General features: G+C 40.4%; 1 protein-coding gene across 10 annotated transcripts in view; it reads right to left on the bottom strand.

Annotated features, from left to right (window-relative positions):
* Positions 1 to 2469: 2469 nt before the first annotated feature.
* The window catches only part of obscnb (obscurin, cytoskeletal calmodulin and titin-interacting RhoGEF b), a 44834-nt gene continuing 20980 nt past the window's right edge, over positions 2470 to 26323 (bottom strand). For 3 of the 10 annotated variants that reach the window (XM_025066384.1, XM_025066383.1, XM_025066386.1), the window contains 45 exons: positions 26177 to 26224; positions 25531 to 25623; positions 24924 to 24995; positions 23999 to 24265; positions 23625 to 23891; positions 23041 to 23307; positions 22339 to 22608; positions 21425 to 21691; positions 20853 to 21131; positions 20452 to 20709; positions 20054 to 20320; positions 19640 to 19912; positions 17404 to 17670; positions 16919 to 17194; positions 16388 to 16660; positions 15825 to 16115; positions 15594 to 15623; positions 14045 to 15382; positions 13662 to 13943; positions 13023 to 13104; positions 12797 to 12918; positions 12508 to 12705; positions 12386 to 12418; positions 12206 to 12304; positions 11900 to 12118; positions 11752 to 11785; positions 11594 to 11646; positions 11395 to 11493; positions 10719 to 10775; positions 9941 to 10080; positions 9589 to 9789; positions 9402 to 9478; positions 9000 to 9170; positions 8759 to 8918; positions 8487 to 8603; positions 7904 to 8068; positions 7643 to 7801; positions 7389 to 7566; positions 6593 to 6706; positions 6341 to 6508; positions 6107 to 6209; positions 5896 to 6025; positions 5486 to 5579; positions 5323 to 5365; positions 2470 to 4593 (listed from right to left, as the gene is read on the bottom strand). In XM_025066384.1, the coding sequence (XP_024922152.1) occupies positions 3489 to 4593; positions 5323 to 5365; positions 5486 to 5579; positions 5896 to 6025; positions 6107 to 6209; positions 6341 to 6508; positions 6593 to 6706; positions 7389 to 7566; positions 7643 to 7801; positions 7904 to 8068; positions 8487 to 8603; positions 8759 to 8918; positions 9000 to 9170; positions 9402 to 9478; positions 9589 to 9789; positions 9941 to 10080; positions 10719 to 10775; positions 11395 to 11493; positions 11594 to 11646; positions 11752 to 11785; positions 11900 to 12118; positions 12206 to 12304; positions 12386 to 12418; positions 12508 to 12705; positions 12797 to 12918; positions 13023 to 13104; positions 13662 to 13943; positions 14045 to 15382; positions 15594 to 15623; positions 15825 to 16115; positions 16388 to 16660; positions 16919 to 17194; positions 17404 to 17670; positions 19640 to 19912; positions 20054 to 20320; positions 20452 to 20709; positions 20853 to 21131; positions 21425 to 21691; positions 22339 to 22608; positions 23041 to 23307; positions 23625 to 23891; positions 23999 to 24265; positions 24924 to 24995; positions 25531 to 25623; positions 26177 to 26224 (9506 nt within the window). In that variant the 3' untranslated portion in view covers positions 2470 to 3488. The remainder of the gene's footprint in view (positions 4594 to 5322; positions 5366 to 5485; positions 5580 to 5895; positions 6026 to 6106; positions 6210 to 6340; positions 6509 to 6592; positions 6707 to 7388; positions 7567 to 7642; positions 7802 to 7903; positions 8069 to 8486; positions 8604 to 8758; positions 8919 to 8999; positions 9171 to 9401; positions 9479 to 9588; positions 9790 to 9940; positions 10081 to 10718; positions 10776 to 11394; positions 11494 to 11593; positions 11647 to 11751; positions 11786 to 11899; positions 12119 to 12205; positions 12305 to 12385; positions 12419 to 12507; positions 12706 to 12796; positions 12919 to 13022; positions 13105 to 13661; positions 13944 to 14044; positions 15383 to 15593; positions 15624 to 15824; positions 16116 to 16387; positions 16661 to 16918; positions 17195 to 17403; positions 17671 to 19639; positions 19913 to 20053; positions 20321 to 20451; positions 20710 to 20852; positions 21132 to 21424; positions 21692 to 22338; positions 22609 to 23040; positions 23308 to 23624; positions 23892 to 23998; positions 24266 to 24923; positions 24996 to 25530; positions 25624 to 26176; positions 26225 to 26323) is intronic. The other 7 variants (XM_025066385.1, XM_025066387.1, XM_025066388.1 and 4 more) reach the window with 7 other exon arrangements.

Below are 26323 nucleotides of genomic sequence, written 5' to 3'. Positions count from 1 at the left end.
AAACAGTTAGCTATATAGGCAGTTCCAGCAGACGTGATAATTTCCTGTCAAGTGTATTTGGTGTTTAATTTCTGCTCTGTGTCCCTTTTTTAATGTCTCCTGTCAGAACACGTGGGTTCGATGTCAGCGGCAACATCATCATGTTTCCCACAGACAAGCAGATGGGCTGTCAGTGTTTCATGAACCCGTTCGACCTGAGAGATTCACAGATCGGTATGTAATCCTGATTACTGCTAAAGAAATAGTTAGCACACAGTATTATAGAAATGAAATACTAAAGGAAATAATCACAGAGAGACAGCATCTTTGTAGAGCTTGTGATAATGAGGAACATTTCTGTTTGTCAATATTCCAGGAAGTCCTGAAGAAAGCTGAGGAGCACAGCAGGCACATCAACGACATCCAGACGTCTGTGGACCTCACCATGTTCATCAGTGCCTCAAAGGACAACAAGGTGAGAACTCTTCTGTAAATGATTGATGTGATGACAGTTGTTGAGAAAAGTTATAAGTCATCAGAATGATGATTTCAGGTCCCTCCTGTCGGGTGGGCCGTCAGGGTCATCTGGGCAAGTGTTAACAGTCATTAGGAGTCTGATGGGTCGTTGTAATCCTCATCAGAATGGTTTCAGTGTGTGGGTGATAGGTTGTGTCTTAGCCCACCTCTTCTGTTGAATGCAAATGTCATGTCCAGTTGCCTAAAGGAAGTCAACAACAACAACAAAAAGTTATTGTTTATATATGTATGGAATTGTGAGGTGATCCTTCAGTCATTTGTGATTGAGACCAAAGTAGAACAACAGAAATATATTTGAAGATATTTATTGATAGTTTGTAATACAAGGATGTGTAAACTGGAGTAAACATTGACTATTTGCTGGTGGTTATAAGAAGATATACCAAAAACCACACAGTAGTAGCTGTGGTTACTTTGAGTGTGTCCACTTGTTCATTTATTTACAGAGACATTTTCCTTCAGTCAAGGCGTGTTGGTCAGTCTGTCCACACTACAGACCTTGTAATGTGAGTCCACTGACTTTTGTACTTATACGGAAATAGACTTAAGAATATTTGAAGTACATCTTAGGAGAAATGAGTGGTACAGCTTGAAACCAACTGTCTGTGATGGTTTTGTGTTACTTTTGAATGTTGACAGATTGCAGTCCAATAAAGCTAAGTGACTTGACTGTCTGTGACTTTAAGGCCTTGAAGAGAGATGAGCGCAGTTTGCTTAGTTCAAAGCTGACTGTGTGAGGCTGTTTAAGGCTCTACGTCAGCCGCCCAGATAGAATAGAATAGTCTTTATTGTCACTGTAACACGGGGGTACAACAAAACTGAAATTATGTGTTTTGGAATCCAAGACGTGGACTGATGATGTTGCTGAAATGACTCAGTGCCATGCCTCTGATCATGGATCACGTAAGATGAACTTGTCGCTGTGCAATGTGTATCCTTGTAGGTCAACAGTGACCTGGAACCTTGGATTTGTGTGTGTGTTGCAGGTGGTTATGGCAGGAGGCCAGATGAGTTAAAGTGGTGTTTCCCGAGTATTATTGTGTGGTTGAATTAGGAGGCCAGTGACTGTTGTCTTCATCTGAACAAAATGTAGATGTTCTTTATTCCACTGTGGCGTTAGCATTAGCACTGAAGAAGCCACGACTTAAATCTGTTTGTGTGGAGAGTGCAACACTGAATTTTTTACTGACATTTTTACATAACTATAACTATAATGACTCTCTTAAACGCTTACTTAAAGAGAACAAAAAACAGAACAAAAGAAACTCACTTCTCATGAATACCATTAGTATGATTTGTTCTTTTCATAGTCTCATACAATATTTATATTGGCTAATAGTACTGTATATTAAATTAATAATTAATAAATAGTCTATGTTCAGGAAGTCAGTCATAACATAATGATGTCACCTTCAGTCTCTCAGCAGAGACTGCGGTGTGAAGAACTCTTCTGTGTTCGTATTGACTCATTAACATAAATATAGCAGAAAAGGACAAACTTATCTAGTTGATGGTGCTCTTCATAGGGAGTCTGCTTCTGCTGTTCACATTAGATGTCTTGTACACACAATGTGCTTGATGAGGCCCAGTCAACATCTTCAAAATGACAAGAGAGAAAAACCAACAGCACAGACAGTGATCACATCAATATACATTGACAAACTCATGACAATTTCCATGACTTTCAGAGTTGTGGACATCCATGTTGATTGATGTAGCTGCAATCCAGGTAGTCACTCTTGACTGAAATCGACCAGGACATCCAAAATGGTGGAAAATTCAATAAAAAATACTGAAAATTAAAATTAAAAAAGGCAACTTACTGTATATATATGTATATATATATATATATGTATATATATATATATATGTTTATATATACACACACACACATTGTACTTTTTTGCAGTGTTCTTTGACTCAAAAATCAAACAGAATAGCTTTGTTTTACTAAAATATTGCAATAACTACCTGTGATATTTCAACAAAAACTTGAAATACAGTATGTGTTTTTTAGGATATTTATTCCGTTTAGATTCTCTTGATTTTAAAAACTACACATGTACAGTACAAGCGACGATCACCTTCAATATAAACCTTAACCTTTGGCGCTAAAACACCAATAAACAACAGCACACATGGATTACAGAAATTTGTACTTTGCTCAAACTCGCAATCAAGTGTAACGTAACAGGTTACTTCAGATTAAGCCAACTGATCTGGATAAGCCAATACATGCATTCACTCCACTAAATATCTATTAAATATCCATATTCAGGTCGCTGCCCTGTATTTGTGGGTGTCAATAGTTCAAAATAGTGATGTTTCAATACAAACAACAATGTTTCTACATATGTCATAAATATATTTGTAATTGGCATAACTCACTTATTTTATCATTATTTGTCTTATTTGACCAGACTTTGTGGAAATCAGTCTGACAAACAACAGCCCACTTACTGCAAAGTCAGCTGCTATAGTGTCAGTGTATTTAAAATAACACACAATTATAATGCAGTAGAAACAGGTCCACATCACATTTGTAACCAGAGCACTGAGAGTGCCACGGCCAACATTTCACACAAGTACAAAATAAACCAAAGAACAAGACTCTATGCTAATAGTTTATAAATAGGAGGCTGTTGTAAATCAAACTGTAATCAACCTCAGGAAGATGCAGACAAACTTAATTTAGATTTAAACTTTTTTTTCAGCCTTTGGCAACCACGCCCACTGCTGGACATCTAAAGCAGAGATGGTATATAGCAGATGTGACCAACAGACAGGACCAGACCATACTTTCAGACATTTTCACTCAAAGGGTGAGCCTTTTTATATGGGAAGCTTTAAAGTGGAATGGTGTGTCAAGGGTAGTTAGCACACTGCTGTTCACTCTACTTTTTTTTCTCTCACGTAGGTAGAAATGTTTAAGACTGAGACAGATCGTTGAACTCAATTTAAAATCTTAGCTTTTACTTCTTCTGAGAGTGGTGATCTTGAATCTGAAGAGTGACTGGTTTTCCAACTGAGGTGTAACCGTAGGTCTGGGTTGACACCTTGGTTTTAAAGCTCTGCTGCCCACACTCAACCCTCTGCACCTCAGAGCAGTATGACGGCTTCACTTTCAGCTTGGTGTTGCTGACTTGGATGGGGACGCTCCTCTCCACCCTGGTTCTCCTGCTTGCCTGTGGAACAGCAGCGGTGAAAGGACTAGTGGAGAGATGATCTTTGAAGCGGCTGAAGAAGCCACCCCTGTGCCTTGGCACGACAACAGGCCGTCCAAAGTTTAGGAGAACCGGCTGACCAACAGTGGATCCACCAATCTCCCTCTGCAGCACGGAAACCTCACATGGCTTTTCTACAGGGATGCTGGAGGAGCCGTAGGCTTCTCCCTCTTCTGGAACATAATCCTCCAAGTCCTCAAGGGTCAGAGCATGACCTCCTTGCTTCACAAGCTTTGGTTCCTGCTTTGTGAACATCTGGAAATCATCGCCATCATCATCAGGTTCAACGACGACAGTTTGTTGGTCGTCCAGTTCGTCATCGTTCCCTCCAGCTGGAGTGAGGACAGTTGACAGCTCACTTGGTGCTGAGGTTGCAGGAACAAAGGAAGCACTACCAGCAACCTCCTCCCAGGAGAGGGGTTGACTGCTGACATCACCCTGCAGCTCAGCCTGAGCCACCTTCTCCACCAGCTTGTTGTTAGAATTGTTAGCATTTGGGTTTTCAGGTGGAGACCTTTTAGGTCTGGAGGGAGTGGCAACACGGTCAGAGCCTGCAGGTGAAATGCCTCTCCTCCTGGGCAGCCTGGGAGATTTATTTACCTTGTACTCAATGACCTCCTCTACCTCCACCCACCTTGGCTTGGTCTCTATGATTCGGGCCTCAGCGCCTTCAGCCTGTGTGACGTAGAGGGTAGGGATGGTGGTCTTCCTGGGAGTAGGAACCCTCCTCACCCTGGCTGTTGGTGTCTCTGGGGTGGATGTTTCAGAACGATGGGCTCCAACCAGAGTCAAGCCTGGAGATCTGTGTCTCCTCATACGAGGGTTCTTCACCACAGTGGTAATTGTCTCCTCGCTGGATTGAAAAGAACAGTAATAAGCAATGGTACTGATGATGATGTCCAGTAAGAAAAACAAACTGTACATGCTGCATGCTGTTGAACCCAAACAGTTGATGAAGTAAAGAATTATGCAACTTGTCTTTAACCCCCTAACTTCAGAAATGCAGAATAGTGAGTTTTATGTCAAGTAAAATTTTTATATCTAAGAACCACTTTCCTAATTGTTATTAGGTACATTTATATATCTGTAGTGTACTTAAATTCGTTACACTACATTTTCTTTGTTTAACTGACCCCAATATTGATGTTGTTGAGGACATATCTAACAATGGCAGGTCAGGTATTTCCTACAGTGGGACAGATTCTGGGACAGTATTCCCAGGAAACCTGGGACAGACCAAGACTGCACTTCTGCATATGGAGAAATATGACCTAATAGCTACATTAGAAACTTCCATAATAAATTTGCTCCTTAAAAGAGATAACACCCTGCTGTAGCTCAGCCATTCTTTTACCATCTCCCTGTCAGAAGGCTTTGCACTCTGACTGTAAATACTACATAGTAATGCATATGTGAGGCCTGTGGAGGGAGCAGACATCTAGTGCAGCAGGGCTGAAACTTTTTTCTCTGATCGTCTCTGGTATGTAAATGAAAACCAAATCTAAAAGCACAGTTCTTAAATCAGAGTAATTTCTCAAATCCTGATGCAGCAGGCATAAAGGTCGCTCAAAGTTTTACTCACATGATGATGGTTTTCCTTGGTATTTTTGTCTCCTGCTCAGTAACTATGGATAGAAAAGGACAGAGGTATGAAACGCACAGCATGATGATCAGCTGTCAGAAGTTAAATTAAATGTCTTTAGTTAAAAAAAGCTTGTATCCTGTGCTGTATGTGTATTACAGACCTTCAATAGTGACGGCCTGTTCTCCCATTCGAGCCACAGCTGAGGGCGGGACTAAGTCGGCAGCACATTTGGCACTGCCCAGACGGTTGGACAGCTGAAAGGAACAGGAGGGGACTTGTGACCATTCCAGATAAAAAGGTACATTACACTGATGGAATTATTAATAAGGAATTGTTAAAATTGTTAAAACTTTAAAAAAAAAAAAAAAAAAAAATCTCTAAAAACACAAAGAAAAACTTAAAATACAAAATTGTACCATAAAATGTACTCATGTGAATAACTGGCTTAACAAATGTATTTAAAAAAAGCAATAATTAATGAAGAAATAACATAGAATACCATGATTGTATGACAAAATTCCAAAAATAATAAGAACTCTAAAGAATATCCTAAAATAAAACCTCACCGACCTCACACTCATAGTGTCCCAAATCTCTCTCAGTCAGGTTTTTTATCACCAAGACCAGAACCCCACTCCGGAGCTCACTGTAGGTCTGATACTTTTCCTGGTCAGTCAGCAGTCTGCCTTCTTTGAACCATCTAAACAAAAAACATCACAGAGAGTTATAAACAGTAATTCCCACCATCTGGTCCAATCTGAATACCTGATCCTATCCACACCTGATCTTGGGGCTTGGGGCACTTTGTATGACACAGGTAAACTGTGCATCTTCACCAGCAATGAAGACGGCACTTCTTATTTTATTTACAAAACGAGGAGGAACTGCAGAAAAAGAGTAACGTGTTGAGAAGAAAAAGAAATGTTAGCTTTTTATTTAAAAACATGTAATTTAGGTGTGAAATATAACAGACTTAAAAGACACTTTAAAGGCATTTTGTTTTCACATCACTTGCCCTGGACTGTGATCTTTCCCAGAGTGCTGGCATTTCCAGCTGAGCTTGTGGCAAAGCACATGTACTGTCCAGAATCATCTGCCGTCATGTTGTCTAGGATCAAGGTGCAGGAACCATCGGGGTCCTCGATGATGATGTGGTGAGGATCTGCCTCCACTGGACGTCCATCTGCATCAACATGTACAACAAGAGTATTGTAGACACTGGACCGACCTCCTCAAATTCTGCACCACGGTGACGAAAACACCTTACCTTTGTACCATGTGACCATAGGTTTGGGCACTCCAGTAACTTTGCAGGCCAGTTTTACAGTTTGTCCCAAATCTGCAGTGCAGTTCGCCAGGATTTCATCAAAGTCAGGAGGACCTGAAACCAATGATTAAAAATGACATAAAAAGAGTGTGACTTCACTTGTGTGATTTTTATTTCATACAAATGAGTGCATTTATATTCATTTTTAGGAAATTTTTCTTTTTCAGGATTTTTTTTGCAGAAATGTTGAGATAGTTGGAATGAAAAAGGGTAGTATGTTGCTTTTGCTCAATAGTTGATGTATCATCCATCCATCCATCCATTTTCATCCGCTTATCCGTTGCTGGGTTGCGGAGGCAGCAGTTGCTACCCACATCACACTGCACCGTACCAACCCCCTTGAACCTTCTTGCATGTGGATCAAATCCCTGGGATTTGATCTTGCCCAGGAGGTGAACCTTGGGGTTCCACACCAATGCCAGAGACATTGCCTCTGGGCCAAAGCGCCACTTGATGTATCATACATTTTTAATTTTTCTGAGTTTTAAAAATAAAAAGAGGGTAGCTACATATTTTAAGACAAATTAGTATATATATAAAATATATTAGTGTATACATTATTCATAAATATGCTACATATTTGGAAGCCAATGAGTGTAATTGTATTCATTTTAAGGGAAATGTTTATATTTTGAGACCTTTTCAGAAAATTATTTCTAAAGTATCAAGTGCTGATATTAGTTGCAGTGCTCATAAAACACAGAACCCAGCGTGTGTGTCTCTTAGTACTACTTACTCCATGCAGGCATGCTGTATCTCTGTTGCAGTTCCCTGAAGTCTCTCAGCCAGGAGTTTTTGATGGTCACAGTTCGTGCCTGTAAGGTGTATTTCCTAACAGAGTCTTCACGTTCGTGCCAGATTTCAAAGGCACGGTCGTCACCCTCTACTGTCTCGTTTACATCAATGTTGTTTAGCTGAAACGGCAAGAGAGGGTGTGATCAGGGCTGCCAATCAGGAGAGATGACGTTCATTACATTTGAGAACTCTTACTTTCATCATGTTCTTAAAGACATAGGCTTGTGTATCTGTATTGCTGTCTCTCTTGGGTTTGCAGATTATACAGTAGTTTTTGAAGAGGAAAACGTGGCGGTGGTGACCCCTAGAGGACGACCTGATTCCAGGCGCTCCCTCCCACACTTGGAACGGTCCCTGGTGGTTAAAAAAAACAGAAAAAACAGCATTAATGATATAAACTATTAATCTATGTACCTCTAATTCACAGAATAGTTCAAAGTTTTAATAACATCCTACTTGTCTAATCGGTTCTCCTAGTACTTCGAGTGTGGCAGGATAGTTCTCGATCATGGATACGTGGTGAGTATTTTCAGATCGCTGAGGAAGTGCAGACACCATAGCATAGGCTTCTTCCAGGAGGCAACAGTTCTGACCGTTTCTTGCCTTGTTTCGAATGAGCTCCTGAACAGAGAAAAAAATCATCAGCTGAGCCAACAGGGTCTTATTTCACAGCCAGAAAATCATGCAGACAATTATGGAGAATTATTTTTGTCCACAGATCTCTTTTTTTTTCTTTTGAATTTTTATGAGTTTATGTGTTTCCAAATCAAAGTTATTGTAGAATTAATGAAATATTGAAATATCTGAGATCTAACAATAATGTACAATTAAATGTTTGGTCAAAGCCTGGGGCAGAGTTTTAGGAAAAAGTACTAAAGTATTAAAAATGATAAACAAAGCTCTGAACAAAAAAAAATTAAAATAAAATAATAATTATAATTTTTTTAAAAAATAAAATAAATAAATAATAAATAATAAATATATAAAAAATAATTAAAAAAAAAAAATAAACAGCTGAAGAGAATGTGGATGTCATCACCTTAAGTAAAGCTTTGTATTTCTGAATCCTCTCCAGTGGTTGTTGAAGGTGGGTCTCGATGCTACGTACAGGAGGTTCTGTCGGGTCTGCAGCAGCCTGTTCCTTCTCAGTGTACTCCTTACAGAACACAATACTTATGTGCAGAACAATCCCAGCATACTCTTGTAAGTTAGGAGAATAAATAATGCGTCTGCTTGTATTTAATCCAAAGTGAGGATAATAAAACATGGTGTAACACTAGCTGCGACATACCAGACGAAAAGCTACTTTACCTTGAAGAAGTGATGAATGGTTTTGTCACCAACAGTAGATTGTGCCTGACTCTGACCGACCAGATACTGGAGGTACTTCTCAAAGCCCTCCCTGTTTTTCAGGAAACACATGGCTACATCGTCGTCAGTGTCACAGTCGTTTAACCTAGACAGGAACGTCCTAGAAACAGAACAGGGAAATCGGTTTTTGAGTTGCTGCTTGGTGCTGACTAAAGTGACCGCTGGTAGAAGCTGAGTTCACCTGCTGTGGAAGCTCTTGATGTCATCAATGTTCCTGAAGATGGTTTCTTTCTGGCTGCTGACATCAGACGGTGCGTCAGGGCTCTCTGCTTGCTTCATGTGATGAGAGATGAAAAAGTTCATCTCCTTGACGAAATCTGATTCTCCATTGATCAGTTCCTGAATCAGTTGGCTAGAGAACAAAAGTCAATATTGTAATGTATCTGTCGTACAAGTGGCTTCAAATTGTTGCCTGTGTAAATTCTCAATCATCCAGGTCGTCTTATCCAAAGCAGTAACTGGCAAAAACAACAAAAGCAACAGACCTCTACACCAGGGAAACCAAAACAACCACTGTACAAACTGAAAACTGCCATGGATTTATGTTGTTGTTACTGACAACTATTTTTTGTTTTTAACTTACAATAGTTTCCTCTTATATTCGCCCTCAGAAACCTCCTCAGCGCTCGTCTCTGGAAGATCACCTGCATCTGCTGAAAGCTGAAATAACTAATTGTTACCATTATAATGTTTAAAGACCAGACAACAGTGAATACAACACTGTTGCTAATGTTTGCTTATCATTCAATAGCTGCAGTGCTGAGATATACTTTGAGCTTCTTGTCTAGGTAGGCAGGTGAGACCCATCCTTGGCGGGATGGCGTGGTTTTGGTGGGTTTGGTCCGGACCAGCCATTTCAGTGGATGGGCTGAGTCCAAAACCTCTACATACTGTCCCTCCTTCAGGGAGATGGACTCTTTGTTTGGTGTGGTGGGGTTGTAGTCAGCTGTAGCTACATAGATGTCAAACATCTGTGGAAGTAAGAAGACATAATGGTTATCACAGTGTGGCATTAACATCACATGATGGGTCACAGTTAACCATAATATTTTTGGTTTCACCACAGCCAGGACACAGATGTTTTTTTAGATGATCAGATGAAGGACAGTTTTCATATCTCACCTCTCCTCTGGCATCTCCCTCGTCAGACTCCGAGGAGGAGTCAGCAATGAGTGAGGGAGCGTGGGAACGACCGTGATGAGGAGAGGGAGATGGAGTTTTGGTCTCGTCATCGCTGTCGGCCCCTGGTACACGCAGTGACGCTGAGGCAGGAAGAAAGCAGCGAGAAAACCGCAGGGAAACGGGAAAAGTCACTTGTGCAGTTGTCAGTAAATAAAATGAGACAATGTGCTATGTTATCTACCTTTGATTTCACTTATCAAAAAAATATTACTTAATACATCTACTTAAAAATGTGTCATGTTTATTTATCAGTAGTACCGTGTCTGTTAAAACAAATCAACCAACATTTTAGAGATTTAGAAAATTGTATCCTTTTCCAAACAGGCAAGTCATTGTTCCAATATAAAATAACAATTCTGCAGCAATGCAACACAAACAAAAAAGTGCAAAGCACTGCAAAAAAAAATTCCCCCAAAAACATAGTTGGACAGACGTTTACTATCAATTGAAACTTTTTAAACACTCTTGTCACAAGATGCAAAAATAAACTACAGTAACAAAATAAAAATTCTAGCTCTGCACATACAGTGTTTGTGAACATTTATTGTTATAGTAGGGAACACAATTTAAATGTACTTGAGCTACTTAAACATACTTCTATTCATATATCGTCTGTAGCAAATGATTGTTCGTGACCAAGGCGTGACCTGAATATAGAAGTATTTCACCGAGCCATGTTCATTTATATTAAGCCAGTGCATACTGTTAGGATACATACTGGTAGATTTGGGCCAAGATTTCATCCACTGGAGCACTTCATAATTCTGTAAGCTGTCTGAATAACAAACCAATCATTGGATGAGAATTGTTTTATTGGTTTGACTGACAAAGAGATGGATGTCAAGGAGGTGGGGAAGTCATGTCTGTCTGAATGGAAGAGGGCTTAAAGTCATGTCATATGAGAAAAGCAAACAAAAGTTAGGCATCAGACAGGTTGTGTCAAAGCATCAAAATGTTTACTCATTTAAGATTAAATTAAAATTTACAATTTTTGAATAGAAAATTAGGAATTCAGCAAATACAGCCCAAAGTGGCATGCAGAAAAGCAATAACAGATAATGCACACACTGCATTGCAGGATACAGTCAGTGCATTAACTGCCTACAACAATAAACATTAGCAAAGCTTTTCGCAGCATCCTGCAGGTTGAATGCTGCATGTTTGTAGCACACACACGATGGACGTTAATGACTTACACTGAATGAAACAATCTGTGACCAATATTTATCAGATTTTCATCAGGGGGAATTAGAATATGTATCAAAACACCAGTCTAAGCTGCAATAGCTTTTCACAACACAGTTTAAACACAGGGAGAGGTTCAAAATGTGGTTTGAGGTTATCGTTTTAGATTGTTTAGATTAGAAGTAACTGTGACCATAATATGGACTTACCCTGTGTGATCTTGGCTGACACCATCTCAGTGATCTGGGAGGTGAGTTTCATGAGGAACTCCTCTGAACCTACTTCACCCAGGTAAGTTATTTTACCCTCTAAAGAGAGAATGTGTAAGAATTAGTAAAAACAAGAAAACAAAAAACATTCAACCAACATTTAACACCATTTAAATATTAATAAAGGGGGAAAATGTACCTTTTGTGGTGCTTGCCTCGTCTTCTGGAGGACTCACTGTTATACCCAGAGTACTGAAGGGACATGAGCAGCAGATATTTGCATTATACAAAACATGGTGTTGAGACAATTAATTAATGCATGATTTGATTTTTTATAGATGAAATAAAGAAACTTACTCTGTGGCTTTAGTCTCCTTTTTCACTTGTTGTGCTAAAGATAAGGTGACACAGGCATAGATACTATCAAATTCAAACTCAAATAAAAAAAAATAGAGCAATAAGAAGTGAACACAATAACAATGAATTTTCAGACATGGATACTTACTGTCATCCACCTCAAGGTGGGCAGTGCAAATGGACTGTCCTGCTTTATTAGTAGCTATACAGGTGTAGGCACCTGTGTACTCTGTGCCCACGTCCATCAGGATCAGACTGTGCTTGTTTCCAGAGCTTGCTATTTTGTATCCTTTGGTATCAGGCTTGATCCACAGGACATCTTCTATTGATTCCTCTTTAAGCCAGGACACCTGAGGAGTCGGAGACCCTGGAAGGACAACAGGGGCGAACTTCAATGTTTAAAGCATGTTGAATGATGGGCTGTCATAAAGATCTAATTCAAATCATAACATACCTTCTACTTTGATGGACAGAGTGATACTCGCTCCTTGTTTCACTTTCCTGTTGCGGAACCGTTCCAGGAAGCGTGGTGGCACCAGCGGTTCCTTAAAGTCTGTGTGAATAAAATAGTAAACAGAATGAGTCACAGTGGTAAACAGTTCTTTATCTAGTAGCACAAAAGTAGTTAAATTACCTTTCTTAACCTGTGGCATGATCTCCCCAGGACCTGTTATAAAACGACAATGACAACGATAAGCTTGAATAACTACACACATTTGACTTGATATAATATGTCTTTATAATTCCTATACATACTCAGAACTGTCAGTCTGGCTGAGGAATAAGCTGAACCAGCTGCATTGCTGATGTAGGCGGAGTACTCTCCCATATCTTCTTTCTTCACCTCCAGAATCTCCACACTGTGCACATCTCTCTCTGTCAGCAACAGGATCCTATTCGAGGGTCTCAGAGGTTGGCCGTCCTTGAACCAGTATATTCTGGGTTTGGGGAAGCCTGAAAAGGAAAACAAAAAAGAAGAAATGAGTACATAAAAATATCTTTTTTTTTTTCTATTATCTTTTATTATATTTCCCAGATAATATACCTTTGACTTTGAGTTGCATTTTAGCAATAGGTGAACCTGGACTAACATGAACATCACGAAGATCTTCCACAACTTGTGGAAGCTGATCATCCTCAGCCACAGACTCAAATGTCTCAGTTTCTCTGTAAAAAAAAAAAAAAAAAAAAAGTTTGGGTTTAGAATTCAGGTTTTGTCACCCAAACATGCATTAATCAATATTTATATTTAAGGTCTCTAATTCATTCACCTGGACATGTAACCCTTCGCACTGACGTAAGACGATGTCTCCGTAGCATCAGCAGCTGTGTCATAATCCGAGCTACAAGACACTGATGGAAATCATAGATGCAACATTAGACAAACTTCCTGTGGTTGATGTCAAACAAAAAAGTACAGACATTTAATTTTCAAAAACAAATGTCAACTATGGGGGAAGATCTCTGAAGAAATATACAATGAGGGCAAACATCTATTTGATTTTGATCCAGTGATCCAGATGAGAAATATTAGTTATGTCTTGATGTTAGTCACATCCATCCGGTTTTGTCTCACGTCAACGCGGTTGTTTCTTGATTCATGGATAGTTAAAGAGTTAAAGAGGGGAAGGACAAAGACCTGGAGAACAGCTATTGGCTGAAAACACACCTGAGGCATCACTCAAAGCAGGAGACCAGGATGTGCAGACCTTTTGTATATATCTTATTGTGCTTCACTCAGAAGTCATTAAACTGACCAATTAGCCATCGACACAGTAAGGAAAGGATTCATAATCTATATTCTCAGCAACGTTAGTGCAGTAGTCTTTTACTGTAGTTTATTCTGTACCAACTTTTTAGAAGTGTGTTAAACATCACCGTGTCTGATAGAGAAATTAATGCTCTCTTACTGTCAACCCTGAGTTCAGCCTTAGTGGCTGTGATGCCGCTGCTGTTTTCAGCTGTGCAGCGATAGACTCCCATGTCAGTAGGCAGCACAGAGGTAATGATCAGTTGGTGGCAGCCCTCCAGGTCTTCATTGATCATGTAATGGTCATTCTCCTCCAGCAATTTGCCATCCTTATACCAGCGGACAGTGGGCGGAGGCTTGCCGATCACAACGCAGTCAAAACTGACTGGATAACCATCTGGAACATCTTGGCTTTGGAGCTCAGTCAAGAAGACTGGAGCAGCTGGATAACCAAAAAAGAGAAACAATATATTAAAAATGTGGAAACCAGTTTTGAAGAATACTTTTTTTTTTATTTTTGTATCTTCAGTTGAAGTGCTTTACCCTGGGGTCCAGCCATGAATGCAGGAGGCTGTCTGTCTTGTGTCGGGGTCTGTGTGCCATCTTGTATGTAGCCCATTTTTTTGATTCGTAGTTCCACCTTAAAAGACCCCGCCTCAAGGATAGTTGTCTCTACTGGAACCCCATGGATTGTAAACATCTCTTGGAACCTTTTGGAGGCGACTTCAGCATCCCCACGTGAGTCAAAGCGAATGTAGATGTAATTGTCATCTTCGCGGTAAGAGTGAGGATCTGGCCGCAGGTCGCCTTCATCTGCACTGATAAACGGCTCTTCCTCGACATCTGGTGGGAGACGTGTACGTAACAGGCGCCTCAAACGTTTGCTTGCCTGCCTAAGTGATTCATCCATCTCACTACCAGAGGAGCTCTCTGGCTCACTGTCCGCACTGTAGCCCACGGTCAGCGGCCGTCGCTCAGACGACTCTCTCACTGTTCCCACTGTCACCTTACCACTGTGAGAAGTCACTCCAAACTTGTTGGTCACTTCACAAGTGTAAACTCCAGTATCCTTTGTGGTGATGGCAGTGATGACCAGTGAACATGTGCCATCGTTGTAGATATCTATATGATAGTGCTTCCCGTCAGTCAGCGGCTCTCCATCTTTGAGCCAACGCACCTTGTCAGGTTTACCTTCTACCACACACTCCAGATGTATGGTGCCACTGGGTTCTTTGGTCTGGTCTTTGAAAGTGTCTTTGAACACAGGACGCATGTCCTTACGAGCTTTGTAGCCTTTAAAAGCCGCTTGAATTTTGATAACCGCTTCAGTGAGTTCAGGCTCGTCTTCTTTACTTGTGTCCACTTTGTCTGCATCCTCCACAGACACCTGTTTCACATCTGTCTGCTGAATCGTGGTTGTTTGGACTTCGGTGGTAGACGTCACTGTTCTCTGCTCTGCCATCTGGAAATGTGCAAAGAACCTCTCGGCGGTCATCGTTTCTGCTTCACTGGTTGCTGAGACAGTGGCCTGGCTACTGGTTTTAAGATATGACAGAAAAGATGAGCCTCCAGAGCCAGATTCATCCTCGGAGCTGGTGACCTGTTTGCTCTCAGTCTGCTTCATGACAACCTGCTCCTTCTCCCCCGATTTAACTTCAGCTTTTTCTGTAGACATCGTCTCCTTCTGCTGTGCTTTTTTCTGACCACCTTTACCATCGTCCTCGGGTTGTTCCGTGATGGAGTCCAAAGTGGGCTCCCGACTCATTGGACGTTTTTTAGCTGAAGCCTCCCACAGATCATGGACGTCACCTTCTTCAACAGCTTCTGGAGGCAAACTGGGCTGACCCAGCGCCTCTTTCTCTAACTGTAAAGCCTCTGTACCTATAACCAAAATGCAGTTTTCATACTAATGATGATAGATATTTTAAAACAGCCGGTGTCTATATACCTAAGGAATTTAAATTCTGCTTATCCCAGCTATCCCAGCATGAAAGAAAATGTTGGCTGCAGATTTTGAAATGAATGAGACAAGTGTGTAAATGCTTTGAAGTTAAGCAATATTGAAGGACATAAAAGAATCTTAATTTCTTACCTGGACGGAATGGTGGCTGAGTAAGGTCCTCTGAATAATGAAGAGACAACAAACACATAGTAGTTTAAAACACATGTGTGTTTGACTATACAGACATTCTAGTTATTGTCTTTTAGAATGCCTTAAAACATGAATTAATGAAAATTTAAGTATCACCTCCATAGGAATAAAACCCTAAATTCCCCCCACATATGTTGAATATGTTGATGTGAACAAACAACGTTCTCTTACCAAGCTGCACAGTCTGAGGCAGCTCCACTGGCTCTCCACTCCCAGCTCTGTTGATGCCTGCTACTCTAAACCTGTAGCTACATCCCGGTGTGAGATTTTGAACGACAAACTCCGTGTTACACACGGTTTCTGAGTGGCACGGAAGCCAGAGGGCGCTGTCTAGCAGTCGCATCTCCACTTTGTAACCAAGGATGGGACTGCCTCCATCGTGTAGTGGAGTAAACCAAGAGAGGGTGATGGAGTTTATAGTTTTACTGAGGACCTCTGGGTCCTCTGGTGGATCAGGTACAGCTGTTGGAGGAGCAGATATCATACACTATGCTGAGAAAATGACACTTATTATCAATTTATTTTTTAATATGTGCCTTTATTGAATTAATTATGATAAATTTATGAATGCAAAACAAGAGAGACACCTTAATTTGCAACATGTCTGTTTGTAAATTATCTTAAAATTGCTGTGATGGTATTTAGAATCATATGAAGTATCCAAGGTATTTTAGACAGTTCCCCAAAGGATGGGAAACTGTATTAATAAGGTATTGTTCAAAGCCTTAACTTACTGATGATAGTGAGCTTGGCCAAGGAGAGAGCATCTCGAGCAGCAAATGTAATTTCCTGCTGGGGCAAACGTGGAGCCCGTTTCAGGATGAGGTGGTAGCAACAGCCATCAGCCCTCATGGCCCACAGATCACTGGGCTTGAGCTCCACTCCGTTTGCATACCAGGCCACTTCTGCCATAGGTATGGGCTCAGTCAACTCAACAGAAAACTCCACCTTTTCACCCACTGAAGCTACTTTGTCTTCCAGGCCCTTGACCACATCCAGCTGCCATCCTTTACAGAAACATTCATATGAAAACATGTAAAAACTTAAATCAGAGGGCAATATTGACAATGCAATTGTCTACAGTGGAAAAATTCTGCTGGCACTAAAATGCCCCCCCCCCCAATAAGACTTTCGTTAGTAATAATTGGTGTCATTAACTAAAAAATGTCCTAAAGATGAGTTGAGTTTTACAACAATATGATTTAAAAAAAATGTACATAACATAAATGATAGAAGGGCAGCATCCAGAATATTAATAAACTCACCTTTGACAGACAGTTGGGCAGATGAAGTGGCCGTTCCAGCTTTAAATGTCACTGTGCAACTGTCTTGAAGACCTAAGTCTTTCAGCAGCAACAGGTGACGACGGCCATTCTCGAATGTCACAATCTCAAAATTGGGAGATTCCTTGATGGGTTTGCCGTCAACAAACCAGCGGAAGTCTTTGTTCTCAGGACGGGACAGGGCGCACTCAAACAGAGCTTCACCTCCGACAAAGGTCTCAGCATTCTCCAGTCCCTGAACAATGTTGATGGGCTTACCTGCAGAGGAGAGGAGAGAGGGAGAGAAAGAGAGCACACTCAAAAAGATATTAAAACAACTGCAGCTGAGTCAACGACTGTTTACAATTAATGGGATTCAGTCAAAAACTGTCACAAACATCATGATAATAATTGAATTGGGTCGGACAACTGTGGGGTTTTGGTGAGCAGAGGAGATTGGTGGTCTTTCCATGTGGAGGGAGGCTCACCTTCCACATGAAGTGACGCCACCACACTGGTCCCCTCTGCCTCACAGGTGTATGTGCCCCTGTCCGCAGCAGACACACAGCTAATGTACAATCGAGCCACATTCCAGTCCTGCTCCACTACCACCCTTCGACCATCAGGCTGCAATGGCTGCCCGTCTTTCTTCCACTGAGCCTTGACTGGCCTTGAATACTGGCAGATGAACTCAGTCGGTTGGTTTTCGAGCACCAAACGATCCTCCATCTGGCTCACCACTTCAACTATGGGATCTGAGATTGGGGTCAGGTGTCACAGGGTCAGGCTGTGGCCATGAAATATAACCGTACACCATGAAGGTCATGCCAAATGACATATGGACTTTATAAACCCCAGGGGTGTGTAAATAAAAGGTTCATATTTAAGGGGTCATCGTTGTTTATTTTTAAATTGTGTCCAAAACAAACTATATGTCTCCTCATAAATGTCCTTTGTGAGCACATGGGGGTTAAAAAGCCCATCTGCCAAGTTCTGGGGTGATGGTCCATGCCCAAGATTTGCTGATGAGTGTCAACAATGCCACACTCATTAATTAGCTGTCGAGTTAGAGGATTACAGTAAGTGTTTAAAGGTTAGCGACAGGGCTCGGTGGGATAAAACAGTGCAGGTGAAACACCACAGCAACCTGTTTGGAATGGACGGGTGGAGCAGCACTTTACAAACACTAATTTGCATCATCGTCATGTCTTTCTTTCTGTAGGATAAAACTAAGGTCATACGTCTGTGTCTCTGTAACGTAGTCCAGCATAAGTAAGGATGTTTTTGTTTCTAAAAAATCCAAAATATCAAGGCTTAGGGAAGCACAATTAATATTCCGATTATGTTTTTCACTTTTGACCATTTAAGTTTACTTCAATTAACATCACATGATTAGAAATCTTAAATGAAAGATTTTTCTTTAAACAACCCTCTCTAACTGGATCCTGTGTTCTAGCACTTTCTTTTTGATGAAGCCAATGTCATTAAACATTGACATAGCAGAAAAATCAGCAACAAGACTTTAGAGCCATCAAATATGTATTTCCATTGAGAACTGACACTGAAATAAAGTCACCACAATCACAACTCCTCTTTTTTTCTATTGGAAAAGCAACTCAGACCATGTTATCCAACCAAGTTCGAAGGGGAGCAGTAATAAAATATCACTATGACCAGACACACAATCATATAGTACTGTATGTTAAATTCAACAATGAAACCAAATGTGTAAGAATTAGCTTTACTATATTTTCCTTTTTTGGCCATTGTTTGTTTTTTATATTCTTTAAGGTCAGATCTTCATGAATAAACCCCTGCTTTTGATAAAATCACTGATAAAGGTGTTGAAGTGGGAGAGTAAATGAAGTTAAATAACACTAACAATACCCATAATGCAAAAAGTGAAAAACATAATTGAAATAATAATTTCTTGAAGCCCAACTTAAAAAAAAAATTCTGATTAAAAATAATTTCAAAAAATGTTCAAATGAAATTCAGAAAAATTGAATTCAATATTTGACCTTATGGTTACAAAGCTGTGGTGCACCACCCAGTTCAATGTCTTGTTGAGTCAAATCCAACTGTATAAATTTCCCTAAGATTGTTATCAAAGTGATTATTGCAATTAGAAAAAGAAAAAAAGAACTCTCATGCGGGAAGAGGGAAACCTCTAACGTCAGGTATGAAGCAGTTTAACCTCGACTTTGGATTTAACTCTGCAAAAACGGCCGTAGTTAATGTTACATCAACTTCTTTGTAAGATAAATTAAAAACCCCATTTCCAGATAAGGTTGCTCTCTTACATATAGCGCAATAAACACTCAAAATAGTCACCTAAAATATATGTATAGGTCTATATATACTGGACTGCAGACAGGACAGTCAAGAACAGACAAATCAGTCGGCTATAGGCATTAATTGTTATAGTTCATATTTAGCTTGTACAAAAAAGTCTCAGTGAATTCTTCAATCTCTTTGACCGTTACTACAATAGACTGGTGTTTCTTTTTTTAAGATGTTTCCCAATGATTCTGGAAATAGGGCTTTGTGAATTTCCTCTTGTTAAACATTAAATGTCTCTTTTGCATAAATTGAAATTAAGCTTGTAATGTAAAGCTATTAATTTTCTCAGTGTAAAAGTTGAAATGTTGCAGGGTTTTAAACACACCCAGATGCTGCTTATTTTGATTTTTTTTTTAGTAGTTATTTTCCAAAACATGGTACCTTTTACTAAGAGCTTGGCAGTTGAAGATAAATTGCCAGATTTGAACATGACCGTGCCAGAGTCATCTGGGGCAAGATTCTTTAGGGTGAGTGTGTAGATGTGTCCCTGGCTCAGCCCTATCTCACTTAAAGGGCTGTTTTTCAGCAAAGTGCCATCCAGCCACCACTGCACCTTTCCAGGTGCCCTACCAGACAGCTGGCAGGAGAATGTGGCTGACTCCCCAACAAAGACGTCGATGGTCTTAAGACCCAAAACAATGAAGATTTCTTTCACTGTAAAGTCAAAAATACACATTTGGATTGACTGAATCTAAGTCTTGTTCTGGATTGGCATTCAGCAGGTTGAGAACAACATCAAATTGAGCCATAAGACAAAAGGAAAAACCTGTATCTTTCATGACAAACACAATTTACCTTGTACAGCCAAAGACGCTGTAGTCAGTTGGTCCCCTGCGTCACATGTGTAGTAGCCACTGTCTTCAGGCTCCAGGTTATTTATACTCAGCTCCTGAACACACCCTTCCTTCCTCATCACAAACTTTTCATTGGGCTGGAGGACCATGCCCCCTTTTCTCCACTCAACACTAACACTTGACTTAGAAAGCTCACAGCTCAGGACAATGTCATCCCCCTCAATAGCATCCTGGTTCTTTAGCTCCTTCCTGAAGAACACTGGGGTACCTGGGGAGAAGTGAATAAAATGAAGTATTATATTTTATAGTAATTTAGCGATTTATTTCAATGACATCATGCTCCATGGGCTTGAAATGGAATAAGAAAAGGCTCTTAAAAGAGTTGACTTCATTCTTTACTTTTCACAGTGAGCGTGACTTCACACTGTGCATCTCCGGTGTCACATGTGTATATTCCCGAATCTGCAGGTACCACGTCATAGATCAGAAGTTTATGGATCGCTCCAATTTTCTTCAGGTCGTACTTGAGACCTGATTGAATGGTCTTGTTATTCCTTGTCCAGGTGACATTGGCTTTGGGGTCCGAGATAGTGCAGACCAAAGTGACGGTTTCGTCCTCCACTGCAAAAGTGTTCTGTGGCTTCTCTATTATTACCACTGCAATTATGGAAAACCGGTTTTATCAACAGGAGCTTCTCTGTTTGGTATTTTATTTTATTAACCTGACATTAATGGATAAAACTCCAGATACATAAAATGCTTGCAGTAGGTTAAAAGCAATATTGTTGTCTTTTGTTTACCTTTAGGTTTCTCCTCCACCAGCAGGGAGGCCACACTTTTTTCTTCTCCAAGTACAAAGGCAACATCGCCCGTCTCGTCTGTGGTCACCATCTTCAACACCAAACGGTGCACTCGGCTGTGGCTGCTCATCTGATTCAGATCATTGTTTTGAAGGAGGTTATCCTCGAGCCACCATTGTCCGTCTGTTACGCCTGAGTGTGACAGCTCGACCTCAAAGACAGCGTCCTGTCCGGTGATAACAGTAGTATCGCAGAGTTCTCGGACAATGCGAATGCACTCTGGAATTATGGTCAGAGATAAGAAATCATCAAAATCGGCTAAATTTAATCTCTTAAACATAGTGAATAAATCACTCTCTGAAAGAGTCAAACACTAGCTAACAAGCCAATAAAGGAATAAATAATGCACCAGAATTGTGCTACTTTGGGAGTTAAAAATATTTATGTTTTTCAAAGCTAATTCTGTAAAACATGAAAATAATTTTTCAGTTAGGAAACCCTGAAACTCCTGGCCCATAAACCCCCAACATTTGGCCAATGACTGGATGAATAATTCAATGTTGTGCTTTTACCTTTCACAGTCAGAGCAGCAGTTGTTTTTCTGTCTCCTGTGTCACAGCTATATTCTCCGCTGTCCTTCAGGCTCAGGTTGTGTATAACCAGGGTGTGAGTGGTAGCGTTCTGCTCAATCGTGTACTTCTCCCCATTGGTTAGCACAGAGGAGCCCTTCCGCCAGGTTACCTTACAATCAGCACTGGAGGTCTCACAGGAAAAGATGGCTTTGCCTTTTTCAGTGGCCTCTTGATTTTCTAACTCTTTCTTGAATATCACAGGAGCAGCTGATAGAAAAATAAAAAAAAATTAGAATTAGGATAAAATATGTGATATTTACCTCTGTGGCAAACACCTCCAGCAACAAACACACTCTTCACAATATAATATTATATTATTTATGTTCAATTCCAAAAGACACTAATGAAACCACTGATCGCCAGTGGTCTGATCACCGCATTGACCACAAGAGGGTGCCGCTACAACATAAGCACTATACACCTATATTTGCTGTAGTGTGAAATTCAAACTACAGGATAAAGACAGAACACAGTCACTGCAGGTCAAGCCATTTGAGTCTACACTGTTGAATATGACAACTGATGCAAACAATCTGTCATTAACACATTATTTAAACATAGACCAACGGAGCACACAATGTACACATAAATAGTGTGATGTAAAGGCATATAGTGTGTAATGTAAACAATTATAAAAAGTCTAATGAAAAGGTTTATTATACTGGAAAAGGAAGACATTTGGTTTATTCGCAAAGGCAAAGTGTATGCGCTCTGAAATACTTAATAGAAAACCTTTAGAGAAGGCAAGAGAAAGAAGTTTCAGTAGAGGGATAACAAGGATGAAGAAGAAGAATCCAGGTGTGATTGTATCAGAAACATGTCCCCATTTCCCTGCAGTTAAATGTCCACCTTACCTTTGACTGTCAGAGAAGCTGTAGACGTGTGGTTTCCCACAGAAAAAGTCACTGTCCCCGAGTCGGCTGCTGTGACACTTCTGAGTGTGAGGCTGTGTGATCGACCGTTTGTCTTGATCAAGTTCATTTCGTTATTCTGTAGTGGGACGCCCTCCAGTTTCCACTGGGCCAGAGGAGCGTCCTCGTGAGAAATCAGACACTGGAAGTGAACGTCTTCTCCCTCGTAGACAACACAGCTCTCCAAGTATTTCACAATGCTAATCTCAACCTCTGTGAAGCGAATACAATTCAGCAGAACGGTTCATATTTGTGACAAGTGCTTGACAAAGAGAGGGAGGAAGTTGTGCAGAACGTGAGTTATCAGGACTGGAGTTGTATCAAGTGAAGGGACTCTGACTCAGGTGCAGATTTTAGTGGTTTTGTAAGTGTAAACAAAGACAGGTGCACACGATGAGACGGTGGTAACACTAAACACAAAAGTGACATGTTTTTTAAATGTGTACAGGAACAGGAGCACTCATGGGATAAATATTTTAGTGGAAATGTGAAAGTGAGGAAGATCCCAAACAGGATCTCCAGATAAAAAGCTGATGCACATCAAACTCAAGGGTTTCTTTGTGAAAAGACAATCACCAAGATGAAGTGATGAAGGACACACAGAGTGACAGGACTCCAGAGAAAGAACCAGAAAAAGGAGCCTACCCTGCACGGAGAGGACAGCTGATGTCCTCTGGCTGCCTGTGTCACAGGAGTACTCTCCTGAATCGGCTCCCTGTAGTTTATAGATAATAAGCTGGACTGAAGTGCCTTCCTGTTTCAGCTGATACTTGCTGCTGGACTCCAGCACAGTGTCACCGTGTCTCCAGACCACACTGGCTCCTGGTTTTGTTGTCTCACAGCGCAGAATAGCTATATCCCCTGCCTCCCTTTCAACGTTCTGAAGTGAATTTTTAAACAGTACTGGTTTGGCTGTAGGAGACAAAATTCATGAAATCATAAAATATAACATAACAAAGACACAGCCAGAGCTACGTACATACAACAGAGATTTAAGTGGAGGACAGAGACTATAGTTTGATTTTGAGAAAATAACAGACAAAAAAATCTGGGCCATGTTTACTTGGAACTCTTGTGTTTTCTAACACATTTCTAGGGCAATAGAAAACTGGATTTGTTTCCTCAAAAAAGCCTCTTTTAAGAAAGGGTCTCCAGAAATGGTCCAGTACAAGGTCAGAGTCATTTCTATGATCAAATCAATCATCTCCAAAGGTGTTTATGAGGCGTACCATTCACACACAGTTTCGCAGTGCTCTGTTGGTCACCAGCATCACATATGTAACTCCCAGCATCTTCTGGGTCGATGTCATGGATTACCAGTGTGGCCAGGTGTCCCCTCTGACTAATGCCATACTTGGCACAAGGGCAAAGACCGAGTTCTCCTTTCCGCCACTCCAAAGAAACACCAGGTTTAGAAAGCTCACAGCTGAGGGTCACACTGTCGCCCTCGTTAGCATCAAGGTTTTCCAGCTTTTTGGTGAAAATGACAGGCGCAGCTGAGAGGTGAAAAGGAACAACTGCATTTTTATCAACAGTGTGAGGTGAAGATGTAGAAGCTCAAGACAAGATGATAGTATGAGATGATGACACGTATCCATCCTACCAATTACTGCCAGAGAGGCGGCACTTGCTGCGTCTTCAAAGCAGCAGGCGTAGGTTCCCGTGTCTCCTGGTGTCAAGTCATGGATCTGTAGCTCATAACTGAAACCTGTTTGACTCATTTGGTATTTTTCTCCATGACTAAGGCTTTGACTTCCTTTCCTCCACTCAACAGTGAGTCCAGGTTTGGAAAGCTGACAGTGCAGAGTGACACTACTTTCCTCTTCAGCCTCCAGGCTCTCTAAATGTTCAATGACTTTGACTGGAAGGGCTGGAGGTTGAATTGAAGAAGAAGAAGCAGCTTTACCTATCAGTTGAAACCAATGTGTCCCTGCTTTAACCAGTATTACAATCCATTCAAAGTATTATTATATTTTTTTCTGGTGAAAACATAAAACTGTTGCTAATTCAGGGTGTATCTACACACTCAGAGTCAGCTGAGAACACACACACACACACACACATACTGTACATACTGATGCATAGGTCAAAACTTTGGTTCCAGTGTTCAGCACACACACACACATACTGTACATACTGTACTGTACGGTAAGATGGAGCTCCAACAACAACCATTTATCACCATAAGACACTGAGACAAGCAACAAGCCAGACATAAATATGCACTACAGTCACTTGTGCCTTCTATGTCAACTACGGCACATCAAATTCATTAGTTTGGATTGTATTTATCCCAAACATAATACCTAAATAAATACTTCCAATGACTAACAGTCAGAGTACCACAGACTCAGGGATTGTAGTATTAAAACCTGTACACACATCAACTGTCATGTGGTCAACTGCACATGACCACATGGACCAATGACAAGAAACCATCAAAATGGTCTTCACACCATCATCACATCATGTCAGCTGTGAGCTGGTAAAAGCCCAGAATTTATCCTTGTCTCTGATCTTCCACATACCTTCAACTCGCTTTACAGATTCCAGCTTCTCAAGTTCAGCTCTGGAAGATACTGTTGAAGCTGACTTCTCTGCTGAAATTATAGTTTTTCAGAGACATGCAAAACAGTTTTTATCCTGTGTATTTAAAAAAATACAACATATAAAATAATCCACAAAATCACACAGGAAAAGCTGTGTCAAAAAAATCACACAGTTCCATTTAAATACTGTAGCAGCAAAAACTACTTTCTTTGTCAAAAATAATAATTTCACATAAAGATAAAACACAAATGCATAAACAAGACTCAAACAAGAAGCCTTAACGCCAAACCTTAAAAACTGCAAAAAATAAAAATAAAATAATAAAAAAAATCTATTCTTATTTCCTACAGTTTCTTCCACAGCCAACTATTTATATATTGCCAGAAAAAGCAACAAATGACAAACATAAGATATGTGTTAAACGCTGCATAGCTGCATTTAAAAAAACAAACTGCCTACTGCCCATGTATTTTACATTTTTTCTGCTTTTGCTTGCTTTTATAAAAAAACAAAAACAACAACAACAGTTCCAGCACTTGCAAAAACCAAGAGTCCACCAATAAAACATGCAGACGTTTCTGGTACCTCCAGCTCCAAATGTCAGCTGCTGTGTATCTCTCTGAACCTCCTGTTCTGAGAGGTGGTGTGTATGAGTCTGCCCAGTAGTTAGCTGAGTCACTGCCAGGGGGAATTGAACACATCACACATATAACATTACTAAAATATCTTTCTTTGCAAAAAAAAAAGAGGAGAAAAAGATGACAGCATATCTATACAATTATGACTATAAAAAGTACGTAAAATATTTTTTTAATCTCCTGTTTGTACCAGCTGACCGTTAGAAATAAATGAGCAAAGGCAGAACATTTTCCACAAACAAAGTAACTTTAAATCTCACTATAAAACACTTTTGAACTCAAGAAAAAGTGTCAACAACATTTTAAAGCCAAGCGCTACAAATGCAACAGACAAATGTAAGGATTCTCTTTCATCTCCATAAACAATCATGCTGCCAGTCTTATCAACAGACAGAAGCAACGGTCGAGCCCACGAAACACAGTAAAAAAACTGTAACACAGACCATGTTATAGAGGACACAACCATCATGTAGTAGTAGGTCACACGAAACCTTGACTATAATCCTAATTTAATCATTTTTTACTGATCAAGATGTCAATTCATGACATGAAGCCATACTTCACACTACAACACTGCCATCCTGCTTTCATACCTCCTGCTGTTTCCTTCATTTCTTGACTCTTTGAATCCAGTGTAGCAGCTGGGAGGAAACAGATCAGTAATTAAGAAGAAGGACGTTTACATCCAGAACCAGCTCTAATGACTACACTGACAGAGCCAGAGTCAACCTTCATTAGAC

The sequence above is a fragment of the Cynoglossus semilaevis genome, chromosome 20 (genome assembly GCF_000523025.1).
Source record: "Cynoglossus semilaevis isolate Cse_v1.0 chromosome 20, Cse_v1.0, whole genome shotgun sequence".
NCBI lineage: Eukaryota > Metazoa > Chordata > Actinopteri > Pleuronectiformes > Cynoglossidae > Cynoglossus > Cynoglossus semilaevis.
Note: the sequence above shows the minus strand (reverse complement) of the source record. Positions and strands in the feature narration are given on the sequence as shown.